At 40.6% G+C, this 27,817-nt stretch overlaps 1 protein-coding gene across 1 annotated transcript; it reads right to left on the bottom strand.

Annotated features, from left to right (window-relative positions):
- Window positions 1–387: 387 nt before the first annotated feature.
- PRPF3 (pre-mRNA processing factor 3) lies at window positions 388–22,721 on the bottom strand. Its single transcript, XM_059376028.1, has 16 exons — window positions 22,586–22,721; window positions 19,914–20,103; window positions 18,933–19,063; window positions 16,811–16,957; window positions 13,880–13,963; window positions 13,488–13,708; window positions 12,506–12,812; window positions 11,662–11,828; window positions 10,821–10,900; window positions 7,567–7,710; window positions 6,797–6,896; window positions 6,510–6,623; window positions 5,148–5,266; window positions 4,788–4,871; window positions 3,226–3,287; window positions 388–749 (listed from the first exon to the last, which is right to left on the bottom strand). Exons 2-16 carry the CDS (start codon window positions 20,056–20,058, stop codon window positions 603–605), a joined length of 2,052 nt encoding a protein of 683 aa, XP_059232011.1. The 5' UTR covers window positions 20,059–20,103; window positions 22,586–22,721; the 3' UTR covers window positions 388–602.
- Window positions 22,722–27,817: the final 5,096 nt, after the last annotated feature.

The following is a 27,817-nucleotide window of genomic DNA, read 5'->3' as shown; positions in this document are numbered from 1 at the left end:
CACAACACATATCTCTCATCTATGTACCTGTTTAAGGAAATGACTTCCTGTTAAGACTACAGCCAAGACCAGAGGTAGTCTGCCTTGTGACTCTCTTGAAGGTTAACAGATTTGTTCCACCCTCTTTTACCCACTGAACACCTCCTCCTTTATTTACTCTGCTGGAGAAAAACAGTATTTATCATTCTTGCTCCAAGATGAGGTGAGGAATTTCCATCAGACATCAAAAATACATATTCATCCATTCAGCCATCCATCCATCCATTCAATATATACACAAATAACAATGGCAAAATTTTCTTTTTCCACAGCGATTGCAGAAGTTGGGAGAAAAGATCACCTGAAGACCCAAACTCCAATACCTATAAATGTGTGAAAAATATCATACCAACTTTAAAAATAACTCTTTAATCATATGCACATAAGGGGAATAAAGGGCAGCACCAGGCTGACTGGGGAAGGGACTAAGGTGTTTTCCCTTTGACCCAATGTCAGCTTGGCACAGTTCTGAGATCACACACAAATAGGACTGGGTTGGGACGTGGAATAAGAGGACTGAAGAGACAAAGGCAGGAGGGGAGAGGCAAGGGCTCGCAGTAGTTTCAGTCGGTGGACTCCAACACAGATTCACTCAGTGCAAGGTCCCAGTAGTGTTCAGCCCCATGCTTTTTGAAGTGCTCTCGAGCCATGTTCTCTGTAGGGCACTGTTTGAACTTCATCTCTCCAAAGCTCCGGTCTTTGGCTGTACCCTGGGAAAGAGACATCTGTAGTTAACACTGTAATTTTTAAAAAAGATTTTATTTTTTAAAGTAATTTTTACATCCAGCGTGGGGCTCCAAACTACAACCCCCATATCAAGAGCTATAAGCCCCACCAACTGAATTGGCCAGGTGCCCCAAAACATTGCAATTTCTAATTTAAATCAGATATAATACTCTTTTTTAAAACCTAGTAGCATTTTTGGGGTGCCTGGGTAGCTCCGTCAGTTAAGTATCTGACTCTTGATTTCAGCTTAGGTCATGATCTCAGGATTGTGAGATAAAGCCCTGCATCGGGCTCTGCAATCAGCAGCGAGTCTGCTTGAGATTCTCTCCCTCTCTATCTACCCCGCCATGTGCACATGCACACATGTTCTCTCTCTAATAAATAAATCTTTATTTACTTTTAAATATTTTATTTATTTGAGAGAGAAAGCAAGACTCTCTACTAAGCAGGGAGCGCCACGCAAGGCTTGATCCCAGGGCCATGAGATCATAACCTGAGCTGAAGGCAGAAACAACTGACTGAGCCAGGAGTCGCACCTTGAATAAGTGAATCTTTAAAACCTAGTAACATTTGTGTAGCAATGTGCCTAGTGAGCATGATTTTACAGTAAAAGCTATTCCAACTTCCACTCCCTTGGATATTTGTGTAAGTCTTCATGAATTTATAGGCATAAAAGGCTTCAGGGGTTGTTTTTGTTGTTGCTTTACAGTTCTTTTTTTTTTTTTTTTTTTTTTTTTTGATGAACAAAGGATGAGGAATTCTGTGCTCTGGTACCTGGGTTAAAGAGCAAGTCAGGAAGGACTATGGAGGGTGAGATGGGATGAACCACTAACCCACCAGGCCTCCAGAACTAGATTTGGGCCTTAAAGGAGAGAACCAAAGGCTGAAAGGACTCCTTCTACCAAGACTCAGTGGGACCCTGTATACAAGCAGGAGGCTTTGGGGCCCACAGACCAAGAACAATATGAGGGTGAGGGGAAGAGGGGAATGGGAGCAGAGTGGGGGCTACCCAAGGAGAACTACAACAGAAAACCATACAGAATTGGGTGTGTAACTACAACCTTGCCAAAGGCGCCAGCAGCAATGGCAGTCACTTTGGCATGCACTTTAGTGCTATCTCAAGAGACTCTCAGGGATGAAATTCCAGGAAGAAGCTAGAGTAGAACCTGGCTTGTTTCTGAACCTGAGATACAATTCCTGTGGATTCTCAGAGATAAATGGAGGAGAAACGGGAAGAGATGAAGGGGTTACAATCTTAAATATGCAGGTGGGGTTTATTATTAAATATATTTGTTAAATATATTTATTTAATATATTATTAAATATATTTATTAAATATGCAGGTGGTTATTATTCTAATTTGTATGCATAAATTGGACAAGTCTGGGATAAGACAAAAGGATATATGAAGAACAATAACAACTGCCTATAAAGAGTGGTCTTAAAGAATCAGAGATTAGAAGGAGACCATTTCAGTAAATGTTCTTCTGTGTTATTAGAATTTATTTTAATAAGCATTTACCACTTTTGAAATAATACTTTTATAATAAAGAACTAGCTACTAAACATGAGCACTTTAAAAAAATGGAAGATCTACATATACTCAATATGAAATAATAACATAAAAACATTACATCAACACAAAGGTAGAAGATACTTACAATGTAAAAAATGTATTTTGGAGTGGGAATAAAAGGATTACTGCAACACATCAGGATAAGGATATAATTATTCAAGAAAGAAAATTTTAATGCTTCCTGAAAAAACAGGATGGTATTTTATGCTTCTCAAATAATGAACAATCCTTAATTGACATTTTGGCCTGAATAAGCATAATATTCATTAATTCATTCTTCATAACGAACACTGGTTCACTAAGATTTCAGAAATGAGGGAACTGTATAACCATAAACAAGCTCCATTTTACAGAGCACTATTCATAGTAATCTAATTCTGCTCAGAAAAAATTTGACAACTAGAAAGGGAAAATAATATCCACATTTTGTAGACAAACCAACAGTAATTGATGTTAAGTGTTTTGTCCAGTTGAACAGCTAGGGAGTGGTACTGCCCAGTCTCCCAACTTGATATTCTTAAGTCTAGTACTTCTTTCATTATATTCAGACCAAAAAAAATCCCATAATCCATTTCCCTCTTTCCACATCTCATATCCAGGACTATGAAATAAACAACTTGGCCGAGCGTTTATATTCTTGCCACAATTTTCCATACTTTCCCCCGCTCCCAGGTGAAATACACTATATACTCATCAATTTAACTGAAATATAATCAGGAAGAATCTGCTGCCAAATATTTACCACTGGTCTCCAAAAAGAAACCTAAATTGCTTAAGGAATCAGTCATCGCTTAGTTTTATCATTCCACTGCTCCTCTAGAATGCTATAAACAACCGGGAATTAGTTAAAGTTCTGCTTCAGTGGGTAACAGAAGATCACCTACCTCCCAGACTAGTACACATTTGTTGGTTTTCTTCACAGCTTCTTCATCAGATTCCTCATCATCTGGAAAAAACAATATAGCTAAATCTTGCTCTAGACTTAGACTAGAGATCAAGATTTAGGTTCTAAACAAGGAGTATTCAAGTCTACCCCAATTCTTTTAAATGTTGTCCCCCTCTTTGCCATGTATCAGGGTCAAATTTCTTCTGTTATTTTTATTTCCCCCAAATTAGACTGAAAGCTCCAAAGAGCCAGAGATACTAATTAATTCAACATCTACTGAGCACTTATTATATATCAAGAGCTGCCCAGGTACTGGGAATAAGGAGAAAAATTAAAAAGACAAGTAACCAACAATAAAATCTTGTCTTAAGGGGCACCTGGGTGGCTCAGTCAGTTAAGTGTCTGCCCTCAGCTCAGGTCATGATTGCAGGGTCTTGGGATCAAGGCCCACATTGGGCTCTCTGCTCAGGAGCCTGCTGGAGAAGCTCTCCCTGCCTCTTCTCCTGCTTGTACTCTGCTTTTGTCAAATAAATAAATAAAATCTTAAAAAACAAAACAAAATTAAAAACTTGTCTTAAGCACTTTGAGAGCCAGGCTTCAGATGCCAACATGATAGAGTACCTTATCAAGGAGTTTTTAATCTAGTGGAGGAGGGCAGATAAACTAAATTAAAATATCTTAGAAACCTTGCAAAACGAAAGAAAACATAGGTCAACTGCAGTAAAAAAGTGTACTTTAAGTAGGGCACAAAAATACTTTAAGAACAAAAAATTTAAGAGGTCCAAAGTTAGGTAAAATTAAGAAAAGTAAGGCTCTCTGTGCATGTTAAATGCTAACCCAGGTTTCCAAAGAAGGGAAGAATGAATATTGATGATTCATGACTACTGAATGAATATTGATGATTCATGATGATTCATGACATGTATATTCAAAATATACATGTAATCTATATTTTTATATTTTATACATATATAAAGTCAGGCAAAAGAATAAAAGTGTATATACATTCTGCCTTCAACCCTTTAAAAAGCTCCCCCCACAAAAAAAAAAATACTTAAGACAATGTACATATAAGTGCATAGCTTGGGCTGCCTGGGTGGTTCAGCTGGTTAAGCGTCTGCCTTTGGCCTGGGCCATGATCCCAGTGTCCTTAGATCAAGCCCCCCATCAGGCTCCCTGCTCAGTGGGGTGCCTGGTTTCTCTCCCTCTGCTGCAACTCCCCTTGCTTATGCTCTGTTTCTGTCAAATAAATAAAATCTTTAAAAAAGAGAGTATTCGTAGCTTGCTACATTTTCACAAACTCAATACACTCCCATAGCCAGTAACCAGGCAGACAGGGAAAGCAGCTCATACAAAGGTCAGGCAGAAGAATAACTAACAGTCACAAACATCACCACATAATAAATACTGTATGAATGCCTATCATGTTCACAATCCAAATGGGTCTTTCTAAAATTCCTAAACATTATCTAGCGTGAGCAATTTTCACTAGGAAGGAATGGCTGACGGGACAGAGAGCCACCCCCAACCCCTGCTGAATCCCCTTGAACCCCCATTCACCATCTCCCTTTGTGCTCGCCGTCTGCTCATCCCACTTTATCCGATGCAGCATGAGACGCTTAAATTTCTTCTGGGCCTTGGGGCCTGGAAACAGAGGAGGAGAACTTTGCCAGAGAGGCGGAAGATGATGACATAGAAAGAGCCTCTAAGCGCATTTGTGACGCAGACCTTAATGTGGTAGTTGAAGCAATCCCAGGAACCATATCTTAGGTCCTTCTACTCCAATAAACACAGAAACAGAGGCCCAGGATATTACAGCCAGGTATGGCTCTAAAACTCTTTCTTTTCTTCCCACCATTCTTATCACTTCAAGTCCTAGGGTTGCGTGGGGACGGTCTCCCTTCGTTTTTTCAGACTCACCCCCTTCCACTACTACCACGTTGACATCCTTGTGCAGTACCACCACCCCTGTCAGGTACAGCTGCCCAGCATTGGCCTCAATCTTGAACTTCTTGGCTGGGTTGCTCAAATTTCGAACTCTGGAGAAGGGAAAGTTTAGTTACGGCTTTTGTTTTAGCATCAGTTGTTGCCTGAATGGAATGGCAAATAAACAGATGGATCCAAAATGGTTTTCTCTCTAAAAACAAAGCCCTTTGAAGTAAGCAAATACACTAATGCTTAAAAGCTAGAATCAATGAGTATCAAAGTGATTCCACTGTCTTATGCTTTAAAGACCAGTACTGTACACCCTACAACAAACAGCAAGTAATTGAAATGTTCTCTAAGAAAGGAGAGGTATTTGCCATCATCCAAAAATATGTGTAAGCTAACTGTTCTTGACAGTATAAAGATCAGCAGGGGCGCCTGGGTGGCTCAGTGGGTTAAGCCTCTGCCTTCGGCTCAGGTCATGATCTCGGGCTCTCTGCTCGGCGGGGAGTCTGCCCCCCCCCCCCGCCCCACTTGCCTCTCTGCCTACTTGTGATCTCTCTCTCTGTCAAATTAATAAATAAAATATAAATAAATAAATAAATAAATAAATAAAGATCAACAAACTCTGCCTCCTAGATACTTATCATGTAAAGTAGTCAGAATGCTATGCATGGAAAATTTCTAGAAAGCTACACAAAAAACCGTTAGTCGCAATTACCTACAGTAGGTGGTGTCAAGGGATCAGAGAGTAGGAAGGGGATTTTTTCAGTAAGGGCCTTCTATAGTATTAGATCAAAAAAAATTTTAATAAGCTTTCACTACTTTTCTAATAAAGTACTTTCATAATAAAGAGCTAGTTATTAAAAAGGAGCACATTTTAAAAAATGGAAGATACACAAGCACTCAACATAAAAGAATAAAATGAAAACATTAAATCAACAGGAAGGTAGAAAATATTTACAATGTTTAAAATATACTTTGGAGTGGAAATAAGAGGATTACTGCAATAAGTGAGGATAAGAATATAGTTTCTGGTTTAATGCTTCCTGGAGAAATAGGTTATTTTATATTTCAACAAAGGATGATGATCCTTAGTTCACAGGTTTGTTTCAACAGGTATATTCATTCATTCATTCTTCAGAACTAGTACTGGTTCATTGAAAAGCCTCAGAGATCAACAATTAAGTCCTTAAACCTCCCTCATTATAAAAGATTCACCAGCTCCGGATTCACGTTGGGGTCATAGAAGACAGCAGAGACTGATGTGTGCTTTGTCCACAGAGATTCTGCCTCAAGCACTTGGAAAGTTTTTGGTATTTCTAAGGCAAAGGCTGGCCCAGATTGGACACCTACCTATATACAGATATGTGTACCCCCTGTGAAATGTCTTCTTTAAGCTTTTTAATTTTCTTGACCTTTCTCTGTTCTGCTGTAAGTTTTCGGGCAGCGTTGGCCTCTTCATGCGCTCTGTCGTGACAGGAAGGACATCCACAAGTGAGAAAGGCATTGAAGATCAGAGGCAAAGCTGAGGGAAAGAGAGAGCAACAGAGGACTCTCCCCTCCCTCCAAATATGGATCCCCCCAGAAGAGTCTGGGAAAGGTACTTGCCCTGGGTTTCCACCCAATCCCATGGCACTTACTTCTGTCTTTTTGCCATCTGAGCTCTGACATGGGCTTCTACCTTCGTGGGGTCTTGAACAGCTTCTGTTCCTAATACTCGCATCAAATTTGAAATTCTCACTGCACGTGGAGAGAGGGGATATAAAACAATTAATTCTCCAGCTGAGATAACCTGTCACCTCTTCTCAATTCATAGTTTACCTACTTGAAATCTCTGCTCAAAGTTCATTTCCTCCCAAAATCCCTACCTTGAAAAGCCCATCCAATTAATTCAGCATTTGTGGAATGACACACAATCTAAATAGTTGGTATACATTTACTTAAACTGCTTGAAAATTTATGAAAGATAAGGAACTTAATTTCTTTGGTATTTTTCACTCTGATCACAGCATTTAATTAAAGATCCTACAGTGCTCACTCAAAAGATTCCTGAGTGGTAATGGGAAGTACAGGAGTGAAGGTTTCTTTTAACAGTATCTTTGTCAGATATTAAGAATTATGTACAAAACAAATTTATGCACACTCTGCAGCTGCTATCTTCACGTATTTCAAGACCATTATTCTTTCAGGAAGATCACAGTGTTATATATTTTCATAAGCCTTAAATGACCTCTGAATATGCTGACCTGTCTTAGTAAAATTGTAGAAAATTTAGGAAAGGAAGAAAAGAATCAATGAATGAGTCTGAGAAATGGAAAGCACCCAAATATAGAGAGGTGAGAAAGTTCTTATAGAATTACAGAGATAAACAAACGCACCACCCTTTCTTCCCTGGCTCTAAGATACATACCTTTGGGTTCTGGAGGAGGCATCAGGCCCAGCCTGACTTTCTCTTGTAGTTCCTTCTGTGCTTCCCTCCTTGTTTGCCTTCGAAGTTTCTTCTGTTCCTTCTTAGTAAGATATACCCCCAGAGTAACAGGTGTGTCATTATCAACTGCCAGGTAGAGAAATGAAAGTATAAAAGCAACAAACCCATCAGAGGAATGTAAGTGAGTATCGATCACATTAAAAGAAATTTAATTCTTACTATTTTTATGTTGTGATAATGGTAGCATGTTACATTTTTTTAAAAGATTTTATTTATTTGATAGAGAGAGAGACAGCAAGAGAGGTAATACAAGCAGAGGGAGAAGCAGGCTTTCCGCTGAGCAGGCAGCCCAATGTGGGGCTTGATCCCAGGATCCAGGGACCATGACCTGAGCTGAAGGCAGATGCTTAAGAACTGAGCCACCCAGGTGCCCCTAGTATGTTACTTTTTTTTTTTTTTTTTTAAAGCATTCTTATCTTTCATGAGAGTGATCTAACGTGTTTTTTCTTGAAGGAGTTGAATGCTTTAATCAACTGAAAAGTGGCCGATATAGAAAAGAAAGTGAGAGCTGCTCTAGTTACCTTGTCTGAGGATTTGGGGTAGGTGGGGCCACGATGATGAAATTTATACTTTTGAAGTTACAGGGTTTGGGGAAAATCCTTGAGACTCCCAAAGCAGGTTTGCTCAAATTTTTATTTAATTTTATTTATTATTAGTTTTAAAGGTTATTCATTTAAACAATGTCTATATCCAAAGTGGGGCTCAAACTCATGGACCTGAAAGCAAGAGTCACATGCTCTTCTGACCTGAGCCAGCCAGGTCAGAAAACCCTCAACTTTTTACTATTTTTTGAAGATTGATTTATTCATTTTATAGAGAGTGTGTGCACACATGCAAGTGAGGGGATGGAGGGGGAGAGGGAAAGGGAGAGATCTCAAGCAAACTCCCTGCTGAGTGTGAAGCCTGACGTGGGGCTCCCCTGGATTTCGTTTTTTTCTTTTCTTTCTTTCTTTTTTTTTTTTTTTTTAAAGATTTTATTTATTTATTTGACAGAGACACAGCAAGAGAGGAAACACAAGCATGGGGAATGGGAGGGAGAAGCAGGCTTCCTGCTGACTTGGGAGCCTGATGCGGGGCTCGATCCCAGGACCCTGGGATCATGACCTGAGCGGAAGGCAGAGGCTTTAACCCTCTGAACCACCCAGGTGCCCCAACCTCTTAACTTTTTAAAACAAACACAATCCCTATGGTCTTCCAATGATCCACACTGATGACATCTAAGTAGACTCTTACTAAGTAATATTCAGTGATTTCCATACGTTGTATTACCTCAAGGTCTCAACCTATTTTTCCAATTTACTAATTGAGGTATTGTGTCCTTTAGTCATCCCAAATCTGATGCAAGTATTAAAATCTTTAATGATCTGTGAGGTGCCTGGGTGGCTCAGTGGGTTAAGCCTCTGCTTCCTGCCCAGGTCATGATCTTGGGGTCCTGGGATCGAGCCCTGCATCGGGCTCTCTGCTCAGCAGGGAGCCTGCTTCCCCCTCTCCCTCTGCCTGCTGCTCTGCCTATTTGTGATCTCTTTCTCTGTAAAATAAATAAGAAAAATCTTTAATGATCTGCATAACTCTTATTGAAGAAGATGTAATAGTTAATATTATCTCTACATGTGAGAAAATTCCAAGTAAATCTAAGTGATTTACCCAAGGGATTCAGCTAGGTAATAAAGGAGCCACAACTAAAACTTATCTCTCTTTTGAGTGAGGCAACAGACTTTTGCTACAAAAATGAAAGAGAGAATGGGTAAAGACAAAGGAGACTAAAGAAGGGCAGGTATTCAGTAATGGTGTACAAGAATGGAGTTGGGAGTCGAAGATAAGAATGCTTCTCATTTATTTATTTTATTTTATTTATTATTATTTTTTTTTTATAAAGATTTTATTTATTTATTTGACAGAGAGAAATCACAAGTAGGCAGAGAGGCAGGCAGAGAGAGAGAGAGAGGAGGAAGCAGGCTCCCTGCTGAGCAGAGAGCCCGATGCGGGACTCGATCCCAGGACCCTGAGATCATGACCTGAGCGGAAGGCAGCGGCTTAACCACTGAGCCACTCAGGCACCCTCATTTATTTATTTTAAGTAGGCTTCACACCCAGCGTGGAGTTCAACGTAGGGCTTAAACACACAATCTTACCTGAACTGAGATCAAGAGTCAGATGCTAAACCGACTGAGCCACTCAGGCATCCCAAGAATGATTTTTTTTGAAGATTATATTTATTTAGAAATAAAACAGAGAGCGAGCACAGAAGGGGGAACAGCAGGCAGAGGGAGATGGAGAAGCAGGCTTGCTGAGAAGGGAGCCCAATGTGGGGCTCAATCCCAGGGCACTAGCCGAAGGCAGACACTTAACAACTGAGCCACCCAGGTGCTCCAAGAATGATTTTTTAAAACCCAATTTGTTACAGGCATCAGTGAAACCACCTCTGGAGTAGGGCTCACTGCTCTAGAGCTGCACTGTCCAATACCGTAGCTAATAGCCACACACATACACTATCTGCCTACCTACATATTTTTAAAGATTTACTTATTTATATATATATGGAGAGAGAGCGCGTGCATGCATACAAGGGGGAGTGGCAGAGGGAGAGAGAGAGAAAATCTTAAGCAGGCTCCACACCTAGCACAGAGCCTGACACAGGGCTAGGGCTTGATCCCACAACCCTGAGATCATGACCTTACCTGAAACCAAGAATCAGATGTTAACCATGTGAGTCGTCGAGGCGCCCCACACATATACTATTTATTTATTTATTTATTTATTTATTTTAAGATTTTATTTATTTATCAGAGAGAGAGAAGGGGAGAGAGCAAGCACAGGCAGACAGAATGGCAGGCAGAGGCAGAGGGAGAAGCAGGCTCCCTGCCGAGCAAGGAGCCCGATGTGGGACTCGATCCCAGGACGCCAGGATCATGACCAGAGCCGAAGGCAGCCGCCCAACCAACTGAGCCACCCAGGCGTCCTATACATATACTATTTAAATTGAAATTAAAATTGAACATAATTTAAGAGTTAGTCTTTCAGTTGTATTAATGCAACTCCATTTTCAAGTGCTCAGTAGTAACAAGTAGACAGCTGATACTATACAGTCAGCACGGGTAGGGAATATATTCATTATCACATGAAGTTCTATTGGATAATACTTCTCTAGAGCCTTAACTGAGTAAGCTATACATTACCTGGAGGATTGAGTTGGGCTGGGTGTTCAACAAGATTTGTGATTCCAAAATAATCTTCTCTCTTGGGATTTTCCTCTGTACTAAAATTGGAGGAAGAAAGGAAAACAGGATATGTGGGTAGAGACAATTCCAAGAGAGAGGGAGTCTCAGAAACACAATGAAAAATGAACTCTCTGTTATATGTTCTAGCACTTTTTAGTGCTTATCTACAACATGTAATTATATTACATATAATTTTCAAGATGAGAAAACTGGCTCCTACTAAGGTTGGACATATTCTCCACACCAGTCATTCTCAACCTTTTTCCTACACTAACATCCTTGATAGATGTCACATTCTTTCAACTAATAATGGTAACTCCCTGGGACAGTGGTTGACAAAGAAAGGGTAAGGGGAAAGCCTGAACACAGTCTCCTAAAGCCATGTATCAGAATTACAGAGCAGATATAATTAAAGTTCTACAAATGTTTCCTAAATGCTTTATTTACCATTCTCTCCCCCATCAATTAAGAATCCTTCCACTATTTCAGGACTGGATCTTTAAGAAATATAAAAACCTATTATAAGTAGCAGAAAATGTAATTAAGAAAACAAATAACTACGTATAACAAAAGCAAATGTAAAACTTACATTCTTTTTCTTTTAGATTATTTGTGCCTGTTCCTTCCTATATTAACACCCCAAATTTAAAAAAACCTATACAATATATTCTTCACAAAAACATGAGTCTGTGTATGGTTACCTATTTCCCCAGGATTTTAAAATTTTACTTAATGCATGAATATCACCTCTCCCAATAAAACTCCAGCTTTATCAAAAGGTATTATCTAACAAACTCACAGGTCAAAGCCATTGGGGATGATGTAAGAGTCCCACCACTCGATTTCAGGGATATCTCCTTCCTTTAGCTCTTTTTTGGGAGCAATGAGGGCCAGCCTAGTTGAAGTATGGATGCCGGTTTTTCGAGCTGCCTGTGAGATCTCTGCCTGCAGCTTCTCCAGTTGAGCCTAAAGACAAGATAAAACAAGACCTGAAGATAAACTAGAGTTATAGAACACAGGGATATGATAGAACCCCATATTTTAAACTCTCTTGTTTTAACTCTCTTGTTGAACTCTTTATGCCTAATGCAAAGAGTTCATAATTTCTGAAAGCTTAGAAGAAACTTCCACTTTATTTTATCCTTAGTTGATTTACATACAACTACTCTCAGCACCACCCGCTTCACCCCACAGTGTGTGCCTATAGCAAATACACGGAAATGGAATTTCATGAAAACACCATTCTTATAGGATGAAAACAAGAGCAAAACTCACTGAAGATACAGTCAATCCAACTCTCCACATGTGGAGTTAATTTATCTGCAGTAAATGTTAACACGAGGCTAGCTTTCCTCAGTCACTCAGAGTATTCTGAATTGTTTCCTTCCACTGTTTGTATGTGAATTTTCAAACTCAGTTTTATTTCCACATAAGCAGAGTGTAATTAAGAAGACAAATCAGCTAAAAAAATCAAGGATTCCAGGCATAAATGAAGTATTTTAAAAATTAAGTCACTGTTTTATTACTTGTGTATCTAATTGCTAAAACTTAAGAGAACTGAGTTGATAGTATTTTGGGACTGTATTAAATTTCCTTTTCCCCTTCCTAACTTCTAGTTCTGGGTTATATTCTTAATTAGGTACCTTTGTCCGTAACCGCTGGGCAATCTTCTCAAATTTGCCCTTGTCATGGAATTTAAAAGTGCGTCTCTGGCGCTGGGAAGGGGCAATTGAGACTCGGGGGTCAAAAAAGGTATTAGACTCCATGTCTTCAGATGGCTTTTCTTTTAGCTGTTGTTTGAATTGTTCCCTCTTCACAGCACGAATATTGGCCTTCAGAGTAGGCATGCGGTGCGTCAGCTCGATCTCCTTGCCAGTTGCATCCACAGTCCGGCCTTGCTCATCGAGAATCAGTGGTGTAGGTTTAGTTTGATCTTTTAACTCCACCTTCCTGAGAAACAGCCCACCAAGAAATAAATGCCATATGGGACAATAAATAAAGCAAATAAAAACAAAAGAAAATAAATAAAACCCAACAGAGAGAACAGGTTACAAAATTCTAGGGAATATAAGCCCATCAGTGAATAGTAACAGCTTGATTGAAAACATCAAACTAAATATTTGAGTACAGGAGACAATCAGATGAAATGAATTTATGTATACATTACATTGATAAGAATTTGCAAACCTATTTCACTCCTAAATTTCTGAGTCAGATATAATATGCCAAACCAATTGTAGGTGATAGAAATAAAGGCTATTATCTTTACCCAGTGTAGGGAACACTGAGATCTGGGATCACTCACTGTGATTTAATGGATTTGGCTGAGTTAGGAACCAGGAGACCTGGTTCTATTCCTAGCTACAACAATAGATAAATAATCTTACCCTCAGTTCTACCAATTGTAAAAAGAAGATAAATTCTGCAACAAGGAAGCTAAAAGAATTCATCTAGTATTTATTAAACATATGTAAGAAATATAAAACTAAGAAATGATGTAGGTTTCTTGGAAGAGGAGGATCGGTAACATTTCAGGGGTTTTGTTTGTTGTTGTTGTTTTTAACTTTCAAATGTATTTATTGCTTCTCCAGCAATAACAAGAGGTTCCATGAAACAGATACTCACGGGGGAGCAATGCCCATGGCATGGAGATTGGCCAGGCCCACCATGTTGGCATTGCCAATGAGCCCTGGCTTCAGTGCCAGCTGGGCTTGGATGCGGGCTTGTAATTCAGCTGCTTTCCTTGCCTTCTCAATGGCATCATTCATGAAAGTGGCAGCCTGGGAGGGCTGAATAGTGTTGCCAATTGGAAGTCGCTCTGGTTGGGAGGAAGAAGGAGTCTTTGGCTGTGAGACAGAGAAAAAGAAGTCAGAATCAGAAGAATTGGGCAGACAGGTCACACAAAAAGACACACACACAGACTGGTAGATTGTAGGGTGGAACATGCAGTCACCTCCAGACTCTCAAATGAGTAGACAGCAAGAAATCTTTGCTAAAGAGTCTTCTTTTCACAGTACCTGAGGAGTAGGGGGGCTAATGAAGCTCAGCTGCTTTTTCCTCTCCTCGATTTGCCGTGTAGCTGCCTCCATCATCTGTTTGATCTGTTCTCGATGGGGGAAAAAAGGAAAAAACTGTTAACTTTTTTTTTTTTTTTTAAAGATGTATTCATTTGACAGAGGGAGAATGAGAGAGCACAAGCAGGGTGGGCAGCAGAGGGAGAAGGAGAAGGAGGCTCCCTACTGACCTGGGACTTGATCCCAGGATTATGACCTGAACCAAAGGCAGATGCTTAACCAACTGAACCACCCAGGCACCTAAAAATCTCTTTTTTATTTCTCCTGTATGGGTTCCTAAACACAAAAGGCTTTTAGGTATAGAGAACTAAAATGTTTGAATGAACCCATCATATTCTGCCTATACGACTGGCTAGAAATTTTAGTAAAGATAAGCCTATATAGCTGAGCACTGAAACTTTTCAACCCATCATCCTACTGAAGGACTGGCATGTTAGGTAGTAACATAATTTGATGATTACTTGGGTTAAGTGTCCAACTCATGTTTTTGGCTCTGGTCATAATCCCTGTGGGATGGAGCCCTGCGACAGCCTCCATGCTCAGCAGGGAATCTGCTTGAGATTTTCCCTCTCCCTCTCCCATTGCTTCTCCCCTACCTCTCTCAAAATAAATAAATCTTAAAAAAAAAAAAAAAAAAAAAAAGCATCAGGTTAAGAGAAACCCAAGCCTGAATTTTAACTGACACTTAATGCTTGTGTGACCCTGGATATGGAATTTAATCTCTAAAACGCCAAGTGTCTAAATAGGGTAAAAACAGTACCTACGTTACGAGACTATTATGAGCATTTAAACAAAACTCCTAACAGAATCAGCACAAATGACCATACTTTTTTTTTTAAGTATATTTATTTATTTTTTGGAATTTCTACATCCAACATGGGATTCAAACTCAGGACCCTGAGAAAAACAGTTTCATGATCTCCCGAATGAGCCAGCCAGGTGCCCCACATTATCATACTTTTTATGAATACCTGCTTTGGGTAACTGGAGATGACAAACCAAAGACCTGTTTCCTAGCCTCTGTAAAACCCTTTTGTCCTAAAGAATATGAAAATGATAAGCTCTGAAAATACAATTAAGTAACTCTTTCTGAATTTTCCAAAAAAGAGACCTTGCTGCCAAGGTGCTTCATGGTTTTTGAAATTTATTTTTATTTTTTTTAAAGTTTCATTTATTTAAGTAATGTCTACACCCAACATGGTGGTCAAACTCACAACCCCAAGCTGCGTCCTCTTCTCACTGAGCCCACTAGGAGCCCCTTTAAAATTCACTTTTTTTAAACATTTTTTTGAGTAGGTAATATGTTTACATAGTTCAAAATGCAAAAAAAGTACAAAAAGGTATATTATTTCTTCCACCCCCTATTCTCTATAAAGCACCAACATTCGTTTCTTTCCAGGGCACCTGGGTGGCTCAATCGGTTAAGTGTACAACTCTTGATTTCGGCTCAGGCCATGATCTCAGAGTGATGAGATCAAACCCTGTGATAGGCTATACCCTGGGAGTGGAGTCTGCTTAAGATTCTCTCTCTCCCCATCTCCCTCTGCACCCCCCTACCTTAAAAAAAAAAAAAAAGGAAAAGAGGGGTGCCTGGGTGGCTCAGTGGGTTGGGGCCTCTGCCTTCGGCTCAGGTCATGATCCCGGTGTCCTGGGATCAAGTCCCGCATCGGGCTCTCTGCTCGGCAGAAAGCCTGCTTCCTCCTCTCTCTCTCTGCCTGCCTCTCTGCCTACTTGTGATATCTCTGTCAAATAAATAAATAAAATCTTAAAAAAAAAAAAAAAAGGAAAAGAAATTAATCTACTCATCTATACACATATATGTATATATTCTATTTCCCTTCTAAGAAATTTTAAAAATTTTTTTTTTTTTTAAGGATTTTATTTATTTATTTGTCAGAGAGCAAGCGAGAGCGAGCGAGAGCGAGCACAGGCAGACAGAATGGCAGGCAGAGTCAGAGGGAGAAGCAGGCTCCCTGCGGAGCAAGGAGCCCGATGTGGGACTCGATCCCAGGACGCTGGGATCATGACCTGAGCTGAAGGCAGCTGCTTAACCAACTGAGCCACCCAGGCGTCCCCCTTCTAAGAAATTTTAAATGGCACAAGAAATATTTACTGTTTATAAAGGTTAAAGACTTCACTTATTTATATGAGAAAGAGAGAGAGAGAGAATAAATCAGAGAAGAGGGAGGAGGGAGAAGCAGATACCCTGCTGAGCACGGAGCCCGACATGGAGCTTAGTCCCAGGACCCCAGGATGATGACCTGAGCCAAAGGCATCCGCTTAACTGACTAAGCCACCCAGGCGCCCCCAAATAATTCCTACTAAAAAAAAAAAACGACCCAAAGTCGGGGTGCCTAGGTGGCTCAGTTGGTCAAGCATCTGACTCTTAGGTTTGGCTCCTGGACCGAGCCCTGTGCTGGACTCTGGTCAGCACAGAGTCTGGTTGGGATTCTCTCCCTCTGCCCTTCTCTCCTGCTTGTGTGAGCTCGCTCTCTTTAAACAAATAACATCAAAGGAAAAAACAAAAAAACCCCACAAACCGCCCCTACCACCCTGACAAAGTCAACTTGAAACTATTTTTAGTGGATTATATCATCTTGTCTCAGCATTATATTTGGAAATTCTCCTCTGCCATCAAGCTGAGTTCTGATTATTTCAGTAATTTTCTCAATGACTCAACAAGGTACACAACTAGGCAAATGATGTATGTAATACAGCTTGTTTGCCATATAACAGGAGCTCAGTAAATACAACTTCAATAGTCTTCCCCGATGCTAAACATTAATCCAAATTAAGGTCACAACAAATCTGGACCTATGCATCTCTTGCTTCTTCAACTCATAAAATCACTGCTTTCAGTTCCTAATTACTCACCTGGAGCTTAGTTAGCATACCAGGACTTTCTGAGGGAGGTCCAGGGATCACTTCAGGCTCTTCTTCCACCTCCTCAAAACGGGGTATCCGTCGCTTCTTTACTCCTGATGATTCCTTGGAGATCTCAGAGTCATCACCAAACACTTCCTAAGGAAACCCAAGACGAAAGAAGAGTTGTCTCCCTGCCCATGGGAGAAGGGAAGAATCAACCTAGTCCCTATCAGCATTTTGTGGCTTTTCCTAGAGTCTTCTAGTCCCTCCACCAAATGGACCGTCTCACCCAACTTCATCATTCTCCTACTCCAGCCAAGCAAATTTCATCTCCGTGTCCTTACAAATGTTCCCATCTCAAGCTCTTTACAAAAGCTATTGCCTACATTTGTAATGATTTCCCTCAATTTTTCCACACCCCTATTCCAAATCCTGCCTGAAACTCACCTCCTCCAGGAAGTTTTCCTCATAAACTCATCCCACTCTGATCAAACTGTTGTTTCATATCCTCTTAGCACTTAAGACCTGGGCTCATGCTACATAAAATTACATTGCTGATATTCTCCTTGCCAAGTGTTAAGTCTTTTAATGATAGTACTTTCTCCCAACTAGAGTCTAAGCTCTTCCAGGACAGGGGTTTTCTCTTTCTTCTTCAGTATTCCCCAATAACACTTGTTGTCATCAAACAATGGGAACTCAAATATGTTGACTAATTTGCAAGGTGAATTTAACAGGACCAAGAGTGGCCAACTGGAAGGGACAACGGGAAAAAGCAAATGTACACACCGGTGGTAGGCTTTGGGTGACATCCCCTCTTCACTAGGAGGGCTCGTGTTTTGCAAGGACATATCCTCGGCCAAGGGCGAGCGCTTCCTGGAACTCCTACAGTTCAAGAAAAAGGACTCTCCCATAATATATTGTGTGGGGTGGGGACCTGAATGGACCAAAATGGGACCCATATCCCAAGGCTATCTAGATATCTCCTTCAAGAAACCGTTTTCATTAATCCCACCCAATGTAGTGACTTCACTCACAGCATGCCTCAGAACTTACACAGCCACATGCCCTATTATAGCACTAACTTTGCTCCACAGATCTGTGTATACTGTGGATCAAGCATTCCCCTTCAACAAACAAATTCAACGTCAGTCTGACTCTACAGTCAACTCTAAAATATATAGGAAACCGCTTAGATTTTATAATTTGCGACTGTATTTTGTTGTTACGTCCCTCCCACCCCCAAGTTGCCAATTCCTTTAAAGCAAGGGCTATTTCTCATTCCTCTGAACACCTTACAATGCCTTAAACATAAAAGGCACACGATTCTCTACTTCTCTTGGTACCACAGCCTGGCCAGGGACCGAGCCAACATTGCTTATTCAGCCTTTGTGCCTCAGGAAAAGCAACAGGATAGCTAAGGTTTCAAATGCACTTTGGAAGGTTTGATGGGACTCACAGAAAAGAGTATCTTAATGGAAGAGACAGAAAAGAGAGAAATCAGCCACTTGAAGATACTAATATTGAAAGATGGCACGATGAATCAGCAGTCACTGAATAAAAAGTGAAGGAGGTAAAACAGTAATAATGGTCCTTTTAAGCACTCCACTCATGGGGCCTGATGACCAGAAAAATGCTATATAGCAAACAGTAGCCTCTCAAGACATATAGTAAATAATAGTTTTTGTTAGGTATTCCAACTACAGGTCCATTCCAGAGAAAACTCTCAAAGGTGCAACAATGAGGTCTATAGCAGCAGAGTCATATTCTGAATCACTCTATTAGTTACCAAGTAATCCAAAGAATAAAACCTGAGACAATCAATTTATAGGTAGTAGCAAGGGGGAGGATGGAGGAGACCTAAGGAAATATAAGAACCAAAACCTCCTAACTGTACATGAAAAAGGACAAAGCTACCAATTGTTTCTTTGGAGTATTTCAACCCATGAACTCAGGTAGTTCATCACCATAAAATGGTGATAATATGAGTACACCTCTCCTTTAATGTCTAAGTACCTCTCTTGAATATTATGTATTCTAATAGGGGATATCAAAGTGTGGGGCATGTAAACTCAGCAACTTTGTTACCATTCAAAACACTCCCCAGCTCATCGGATAGTTAACTGTAACCTACCTTCAGCTCTCTTTTTCTGCTCCTGTCACTGCTAGACTTGGAATGTCTAGAGCTTCGGCCTTCTTCCACAGCCTCAAATAGTTTGTCCACAAATCGGAGAGTAGAATCATCAAGAAAAGGTTTCAGATGGTCTGACAGGAAAAAAAGAGGTGATAGGGTTGAAAAAGTAAGAGTGCTTAATCCAACAGTAGGCATATAACAGATACCAACACTGAAATTTTATCGCCAGGAGGGAGGGAAAGGTCTTCCTAAGTTCTTTGTAGGATTCCCATAAATCCTTTTACATTGAATGACTTTACTTTTCGAGGTAAAAGTACAGTCAGAATTTTTTTACAGTAGGAAGTAGCACAGCCAGAGCAAACTATTCAGGTTGAGCATCGAAGTTTATGATGAATAGGGCATCTGGATGGCTCAGTCAGTTAAGCACCGGTCTTCAGCTCAGGTTATGATCCCACGGTCCTGGGATTGAGTCCCAGGTCAGGAGGCCCCCTGCTCAGTGGGGAATCTGCTTTTTCCTCTCCCTCTCCCCCCTGCTCATGCTCTCTCTTAAATAAATAAAATCTAAAAAAAAAAAAAAAAAGTTTATGATGAATAATCATCCCAACTCTTCCCAAAGAGCAAGCTATAGGAGACTACCATAAACAAATTCTACCATCCTCAACTTTTTTCATGTTTTTATTTTTCAGAGACTTTGATGTATTTAGATGTCAATCTCAATCTGAACATACCTACCTTGAATACCTTAGTATATTTCTTAAGTAAATATAACCTAATCAATTCAATATACTGGTTAAAGGAGTAGTATAAAAAGCCAGAAAAAATGCAAAATTAGTCACTTAGGCTATTTGCATTATAATGCAGGAGAAAATAAAATGTGGCCTAATCTTTTTCAGATACTCCCAACAGAGAATTTGGGGAAATTCAAAGCAGCATTTGGGATCATACTATATGTTAAATCCAAAGATTCATGAAAGGACATACCAGCTGCCTTCTTCTTGTCCATGCCCTTCCCCACACAGTTCAGTGCTGCTGTGACCACTGTGGGCTCTGAGAAGCCCAGCACCCTCTTCACTGTCTTCTCTATCCATGGTTTCAGCTCATCCAGCTCCCTCTTAGACAGTGCCATTCTTCAGGAAAAAGGGGGTAGCTCAAATGGGATTCAGTACTGCACCTAAAAAGAAACCAGGAAAAAGCTCTGTTAGGGGGTAGGAAAAGACCATTCCAGGCAATGTTTAGTATATCATGAATGACATCTCCATCCCTCTTCTCAATCAGGCAAGTGCCTGTACTTCATTTCAAGCCAAATACTTCCCCCAAAACCCATATTTCAAAGCAGAAAGAGTCACTTTCTGTTTGTGACCCTAACTCAGTTAAGTATCAGTGCATCAGTAAATTTGTGGAATAAACAAGGAAACCCTGGGAATAATCTAGTCTATCTAGTCATCTAGTCAGAGTTTTAGCTTCTGTTTTGGTCCTGTCATAACAAGGGTTGGTGGCAAACATATAACCTGAAAACAAGACTGAAAAGCCCACCCAGAGACCGGCTTTTCTATTTCTCCTAGGCAGGCATTCCTTAATCCAGCCTTGACCTGTAAGTTTCCTTTCCTTTAAAGGATAAATAAAAAAAAAACAAGGAGGACTTATCCGGGTCAGTCATTGTACATTAAAGTTCATAATCAAGGATGCCTGGGTGGCTCAGTTGGCCAAGCATCTAGCTCTTGATTTAGGCTCTATTCACGATCTTGGGGTTATGCGACTGAGCTCCATGCCAGGGTTCATGCTGGGTGTGGAGCCTGCTTGAGATTCTCTTTCTCCCTCTTCCACAGGCCTTCCCCCAGCTATGATTAAAAAAAAAAAAAAAAAAAAGGCTCATAATCCTGGGGAGCCTGGCTAGCTCAGCTGATGGAGCAAGTGACTCTCAATCTCAGGGCTGTGAATTCAAACCCCACACTGAGTGTGGAGCCTACTTTAAAATTAATTAATTAGCTAATTAATTAAAGCTCCTAATCCTTAAGAATGTCGTCACATTTCTCTATAGTCATATTCATCCCTGTGGAAATTCTGTACCCAGATGATTTTCTCTCATGTTCTATAGGATCTTTCAGTTGACTTCGTAAGATTAATCCTTTGGCTCAGAAAAGAATACCCTCATTTTGGATGTACCTTCTCTCTCTCCCTTTTCATCTTTATATTTCTACTTTTTAGTTTAGCAGAGAAAACACTATCACAAAGGACCTTCTACAACAAACCTTAATGCAAGTTAGTATAACTCTTCAACATTACTCATGTTTACATTCTGCTCTCCCATTTAAATAGCAAAGCTCATGAGCACAGAGAAATTTATTTCTCTAATTTTCTCCGTAAGTGCCGCCTAAAGTCAATAAACAGCACTGACCTCAATTTCCAAGCAAACTTCCTCTAAGCAGTGCTACAAATCAGAGTCTCTGGGAGTCAATCTTTCAAGATGTTTTAAGACATCTTTTCTCCTAAAAGATAGTCTGATTAATTTTTACATTCTTGGCAGGTTTATCCTCTGTAAGACCTGTTGCTAAACAGCATATTTAATTTTGGTATAACCATAGGAAGCTAGCAGTTTAAAGTCATGAAAATAGGAGTGAAAGATTTTATGACTCGGGGACATGTTATATGAATAATTCTGTGGCAGCTCTATTCAACTCTCATGAGATAGCAGTAGGGCCTATAAATCTCTACATATTAAATGTGCATTACTCAAAAAAGGCATACTCAGACACCAAAGAGAGTGAAGAAAGAATTCACCCTGAACATTTGAAACACTGAACTCTACCAGCTTTGGAGCAAATAATTCCTCTGTGGCTTAGTTTACTCATCTTACAAAATGAGGCCCATCCCCACACCTAAAGCATCCTTACTCATTCAACAGATACTTATTGCATAATTACTAGGTCTCAAGTAGTGTACTGTGTGCTGAGGATACACAGGACAGTGAACATAACAGACAATCCTCGCTTTAATGGATCTTATATTCCACAAGAACTCAATCGTGGGCTGGAAAGTGTAAGCAATGTGAAAATCCAAAGCAACAAATGAGGTATCACTCTATCAGATGAAATGTGTGTCCAAGTATCATGCTAACAAATGCATTCAACTTCGATCCAATCCTCTAGGAAACGAAACAGCCAGTGGGCAAAAATAAAAGTTTCAAACAGTAACCAGCTTTGTCACTAATCCAATGTTCAACAGTAAGTGGCTGGCGCGGGGCGGGGTGGGGGTGGAAGAAGAGGAAGGCAGAGGATCTCTGAATGAGCAGGTAGCAGAATCCAATCTTCTGAAGAAATTTCCTTACTCCGTGCTCTTCTTTGCTATAAGCTGAGTTTCCCCCGCTGCAACCCCTATTCTTCTGCTTGCCCTCTTCCTATCTCCGACCAGCTCCCTACTCCACCTTGTTCTCCCCAAACTCATCCTAAAGCTAATCTCCCCACTCCGTCCCCTTCCCGCCCCCGCCCTTTTCCTCCTCACAATCTCACTCCAACCCATTCTCCCTCAGAACCTTGTACTTCTTTCGGCTTGCTTCCCACTGAACGTTCCCGCCTCGGTCCTCCCCTTGGGCTGAGCCCTGGCCCTCACCGCTCAGACCGGAGGATACCCTCCCAGGGCCCGGGGCCACTACTCACCTCACAAACTTCAGCCCCTGAGACGGAGCCCGAACGTTACACCGGAACCGGAAACCCTCCGACCGCCCTACGGCCTGCCGTCGCTACCGCCACAGTCGCCGCCACGCCGCGGTCCCCCGACATGTGACGGGGAAGGGCCGGGCCACCGATTCGCGCAGCCGTGGTAACCACTTTCTCCTCGGCGGAGCGCATGCGTGCTGGAGCTGTAAAGATTGCACTTGGAAGTTCCTACCTCTTTAAGTTTCTCCAGCGAAATCTGGTAACTAGAGTACTGCGAAGTTAATGTTGTCTGAAGCAGAAACTGGGCTGCTTGCAGTACTCATGTCGTGAATAAATGCGCTAAAAGCGGAGCTTCTGCGTTCGCGCTAAACGGGGCCTTTCTGGTAGAAACGAAACCATCTGAGAGTCGTTGTCACTAGCATTAGCTACCCCTTCCATCTTTCTCCTTTACTTGAGCGTGGTGCCAGAGACCACCAAGAAGAATGACGAACATAGAAGGACTCTGAAGATAGTAGCCCCTGTGCCTTTTGTTTTATTCATTCACTGACGTAATACTTGTTGACTGCCCACTACTCAGTGCCAGGCATCCTCTGAGAATCCATAGTTCTTATGATTAAGACCATGGCTTTAAAGTCAGACTGCCTAGATTTGTATTGTAGCCTCTCGCCTTAGCTGTGATATTAGGCATGTTACTTAAGCCCTGTTTCCTCACCTGTAAAAAAAATCCACTTCATGGGGCTGCTTTTAGGACTACAAGAATGACTGAGGGCAATGCACTTAAAACAGTGCCTCCCATAGAGTTCAATAAAGCTACATTATATACAATGATAGTTAATTGCCTACATAAATGTGTAACAGACATTTCAAATTCACATGATGAAACTAAGCTCCTGATTCCAACCCTCCCCCCACTCGTCCACCCCCACAAAAGAACAGCTCATAGTCTTCATCCTCCGTCAATGGCAACCCTATTCTTACAGTTATTCAGGCCAATAATCTCAGAATCTTCTTGGACTCCTGTTCCATTGGCCCTACTTTCAAATATATACAGACCCATTTGCTTCTCACCACCTTCACTATTCTCATTTCTATGCCTGGGATTTTTTTAGTAGCCTCCTGCTTTCTCTCTTGCTTCCCCCTACTCTCCGTTAGTCTCATCACATAAGCTAATAAGCAAATTATCTAGTACTAGAATGGCAAGTATTATAGTGACCATGTAAACACATCGGAAAGGTCATTATTATCCCTCTGCTTAAAACCATCCCTTGGCATTCCATTTCACTGAGTAAAATGCCCTACAAAATGCCCCACGCCATTACCTATGTGACCTCATCTACTACCACTCTTTCCCTCACTCATTGAGCTCCAAAATCCCAATCCCTTGTTTCTTGAACATGCCAAGGATAATTTCACGTCAAGGCCTTGGGACTTGATGCTTTCTGCCTGGATTGGTCTTAACCCAGATATAGGATTTGTTCCCTCAATCCCCTTCAGATTTTTATTCAAATATGGCCTACGTAAAGCCTTCCTTGATCACCCCATTCAATTCTAAAGCCTGTCTGGCAGTCTAGAGTCCCAAGTTTCTTTTTTTCTTTTTCCATGGTACTTATCACCACCTACCATACTAGTACTAGTTTACGTTTTATTGCTTATCATTTGACTCCCTCTGGTAGAATGTAACCTCCTTAAAGAGAGGACTCGTTGTCACTGAAATATCCTAAATGCCTATAATAGCACCTGGCACAATTAAATAAATTCATATTTGTTGAACTAAAGAATGAAGTTTTTTCAGCAGCAGATCCTGCAGGCCTTAGAACTGGCTATAAACTGTTTTTCACCTAAGGAATGGAGATACCTTAAGGCATTTTGTGTCACATTGTCTTTGTATCTCCAGGACCTAGGAGAGTATCAAATAAAGTAAAGGCTCAACAAATGATAAATGAGTAAGACCTGACAGAACAGATTTTCTCATTCTACCAGTATGCCTGTATTTTTTCCTTTCTTCAGAATGAGGCTCTACACCTTACTGACCCTTTAAACCACTGCTTCTGGAAAGCATGTATATGGGCAAAGTAAAGTTTGGAAAAAATACATCCAATATTATGGTACAGTTTCATATATGGGAAACAAACTATTCTGCTATATCCAATTACAAACTGCAGAAACTAAAATTCCAGGATGTCTTCTTAGATGATAGGCTCACCACAATATGCAGCTATTCTCTAGGGAGGTTATTAGAATTTCCCAGGGAAGATAAGACTTGTGTTTCTAAAGGCTGGTTTTAGGGGCACCTGGGTGGCCCCGTCGTTAAGTGTCTGCCTTTGGCTCAGGTCATGATCCCAGAGTCCTGGGATCGAGCCCCACATCGGGCTCCCTGCTCGGCGGGAAGCCTGCTTCTCTCTCTCCCATTCCCCCTGTTTGTATTCCCTCTCTCACTGTGTCTCTCTCTCTCTGAAATAAATAAATAAAAATCTTAAAAAAAAAAAAAAAAGGCTGGTTTTAAACAAGTACGAAAAATACTTTCCTGATTAAACAAGTACAAAAAAATCTTCCCTGATGTTGCACCATGACATCATGGAATAAAGCTTGGTGTTGTTTGTTTGTTTGTTTGTTTGTTTTAAAGATTTATTTATTTATTTGAAAGACAGAGATCACAAGTAGGCAGAGAGGCAGGCAGAGAGACAGAGAGGAGGAAGCAGGCTCTCTGCAGAGCAGAGAGCCCGATGTGGGGCTTGATCCCAGGACTCAGGGATCATGATCTGAGCCAAAGGCAGAGGGGTTTAACCCACTGAGCCACCCAGACGCCCATAAAGCTTGGTTTTGAGTAACAAATTGAGGGAGCTCCAGCATGTTGCTCAAGTTATTCATGCCTCAGCTTACCCATTGTATGTATCTACAGCACCTAACACCAATGTCTCACAGAACATTCACTCTAAGTCTGCTAAATGGGTTAATGATTCCAACTCTGCAGAGTTTTAAGTTTATTCTGTTTCAGTGCCTTTAACTGTCTGGGCTCAATTCCCCAGAGGGAAATGTTTTTCTATGAACTGATTTTATTTCTAATGCTTGGAAAATGGATGGGTTTAAATCCTTAGTCTCCCAGTTACTAGCTATATTCCTTCAGGTAATTAAGTTTTCTGAGGTTGTTTACTGAATTATAAAATAAGAGTAAGAATGTCTATTTCAGGGGTGCCTGGGTGGCTCAGTGGGTTAAAGCCTTTGCCTTCGGCTCGGGTCGTGATCCCAGGGTCCTGGGATCGAGCCCCACATCGGGCTCTCTGCTCCGCAGGGAGCCTGCTTCCTCCTCTCTCTCTGCCTGCCTCTCTGCCTACCTGTGATCTCTGTCTGTTAAATAAATAAAATCTTAAAAAAAAAAAAAAGAATCTCTATTTCAAAATACTATTATGAGGATTAAATGCAATGTATAAAACACAGTTAGTGTGGTACCAGCATAAAGGACAGCCATGCAGACCAACAAAACAGAACTCAGAAATAAATGTCACATATATGGCCAGTTGACATTTTCACAAGGGTGCCAAGACTATTCAATAGGGACAGGACAGTCTGTTCAACAAATGGTGCAGAAAAAAATGGGTATCCACATGCAAAGAATAAAGCTGGACCCCTTTTGCGCATCATATACAAAATTTAACACAAAATGGATCAAAGACCTAAACTTAAGGACACAAACTGTAAAAATTTGTGGATGAAAGGGAACATGGGAAAATCTTCACGACATCAAATTTGGCAGTGATTTCTTTGCTATGGTACCAAAAACACATGTAACAACAGCAAAAAATAGATAAATTGGACTTCATCAAGATTAAAAACTTTTGTGCGTCAAAAGACACTATTAAGAGAGTGAAAAGACAATCCACAGAACAGGAGAAAATATTTGTGAGTCATATATCTGATAAGTGAATAATATCCCAGAGTATATAAAAAACTCCTATAACTCAAAAACTTAAAAAAAAAAAAAAAAGCCCAAAACCCAATTCAAAAAGGGTGAAGGACTTGAATACACGTTTCTGCAAAGATACACAAATGGCCAATAAACACATGAAAAGATGCTCAACATCATTAGTCATCAGAGAAAAAGCAAATCAAAACCCACAAGGAACAAAAATGTACAAGGAGATTTCACCTTGTACCCATTAGAATGACTATTATTAAATTTAAAAACAAAAAAAAACAGGGGCGCCTGGGTGGCTCAGTCAGTTAGTTAAGCATCAGACTCTTGATCTCAGAGTCACAAGTTCAAGCTCCACGTTGAGCTCAACGCTGAGTGTGGAACCTACTAAAAACAAACAACCAAAACATCTCCCCCAGAAAATAATAAGTGTTGGTGAGGATATAAAGAAATTGGGGGGGGGATTGGAATCCTGTGTACTGGTAGAGGGAATGTAAAATGGTGCAGCTGTTATGGAACACAGTATGGTGGTTTCTCAGAAAATTAAAAATAGAATTACCATAGGATCTAGCATTTTCCTTCTGGGTAAATACCCAAAAGAACTGAAAGCAGGGTATCAAAGAGATATCTGAACACTCATATTCACACCCATTACTCAAAATAACTAAAAAGTAGAAGCAACCCAAGTGCCACTGACAGATGAATAGATAAAATGGGGCACCTGGGTGGCTCAGTCGGTTAAACATTTGCCTTTGGAGTCTGAAGATCCAACTCCCTGTTCAGCAGGGAGATTGCTTCTCCCTTTCCCTCTCCTCTCCTCCCCCAGCCTGCTCATGTATGCGTTTTCTCTCTTGCTCTCTCTCAAATAAATAAATAAAATCTTAAAAAAATTTTTTTTAAATGAATGGATAAACAAAGTGTGGTACATATGTACAATGGATTATTCAGTCATTAAAAAGAATGGCCTTCTGATATATGCTACAACATGGATAACCCTTGAAAATATGCTAAGTGAAATAAACCAAACACAAAATGATAAGTATTATATGATTCCACATATATGAGGTACCTAGAATAGACAATAGAAGCTACCAAGGGCTGTGGAGAGGAGGGGTGGGTAATTATTGCTTAATGATGACTGAATTTGTCTCAAGTGATGAAAAAGTTTTGGAAATAGTTGTAATAGTCACACAACATTGTGCAAGTACTTGATGCCACTAAATTGTACACATAAAAATGGTCTAGCGGCTCCTTGGTGGCTCAGTGGGTTAAAGCCTCTGCCTTTGGCTCAGGTCATGATCTGAGGGTCCTAGGATTGAGCC

Source organism: Mustela nigripes, chromosome 14 (assembly GCF_022355385.1).
Source record: "Mustela nigripes isolate SB6536 chromosome 14, MUSNIG.SB6536, whole genome shotgun sequence".
Classification (NCBI taxonomy): domain Eukaryota; kingdom Metazoa; phylum Chordata; class Mammalia; order Carnivora; family Mustelidae; genus Mustela; species Mustela nigripes.
Note: the sequence above shows the minus strand (reverse complement) of the source record. Positions and strands in the feature narration are given on the sequence as shown.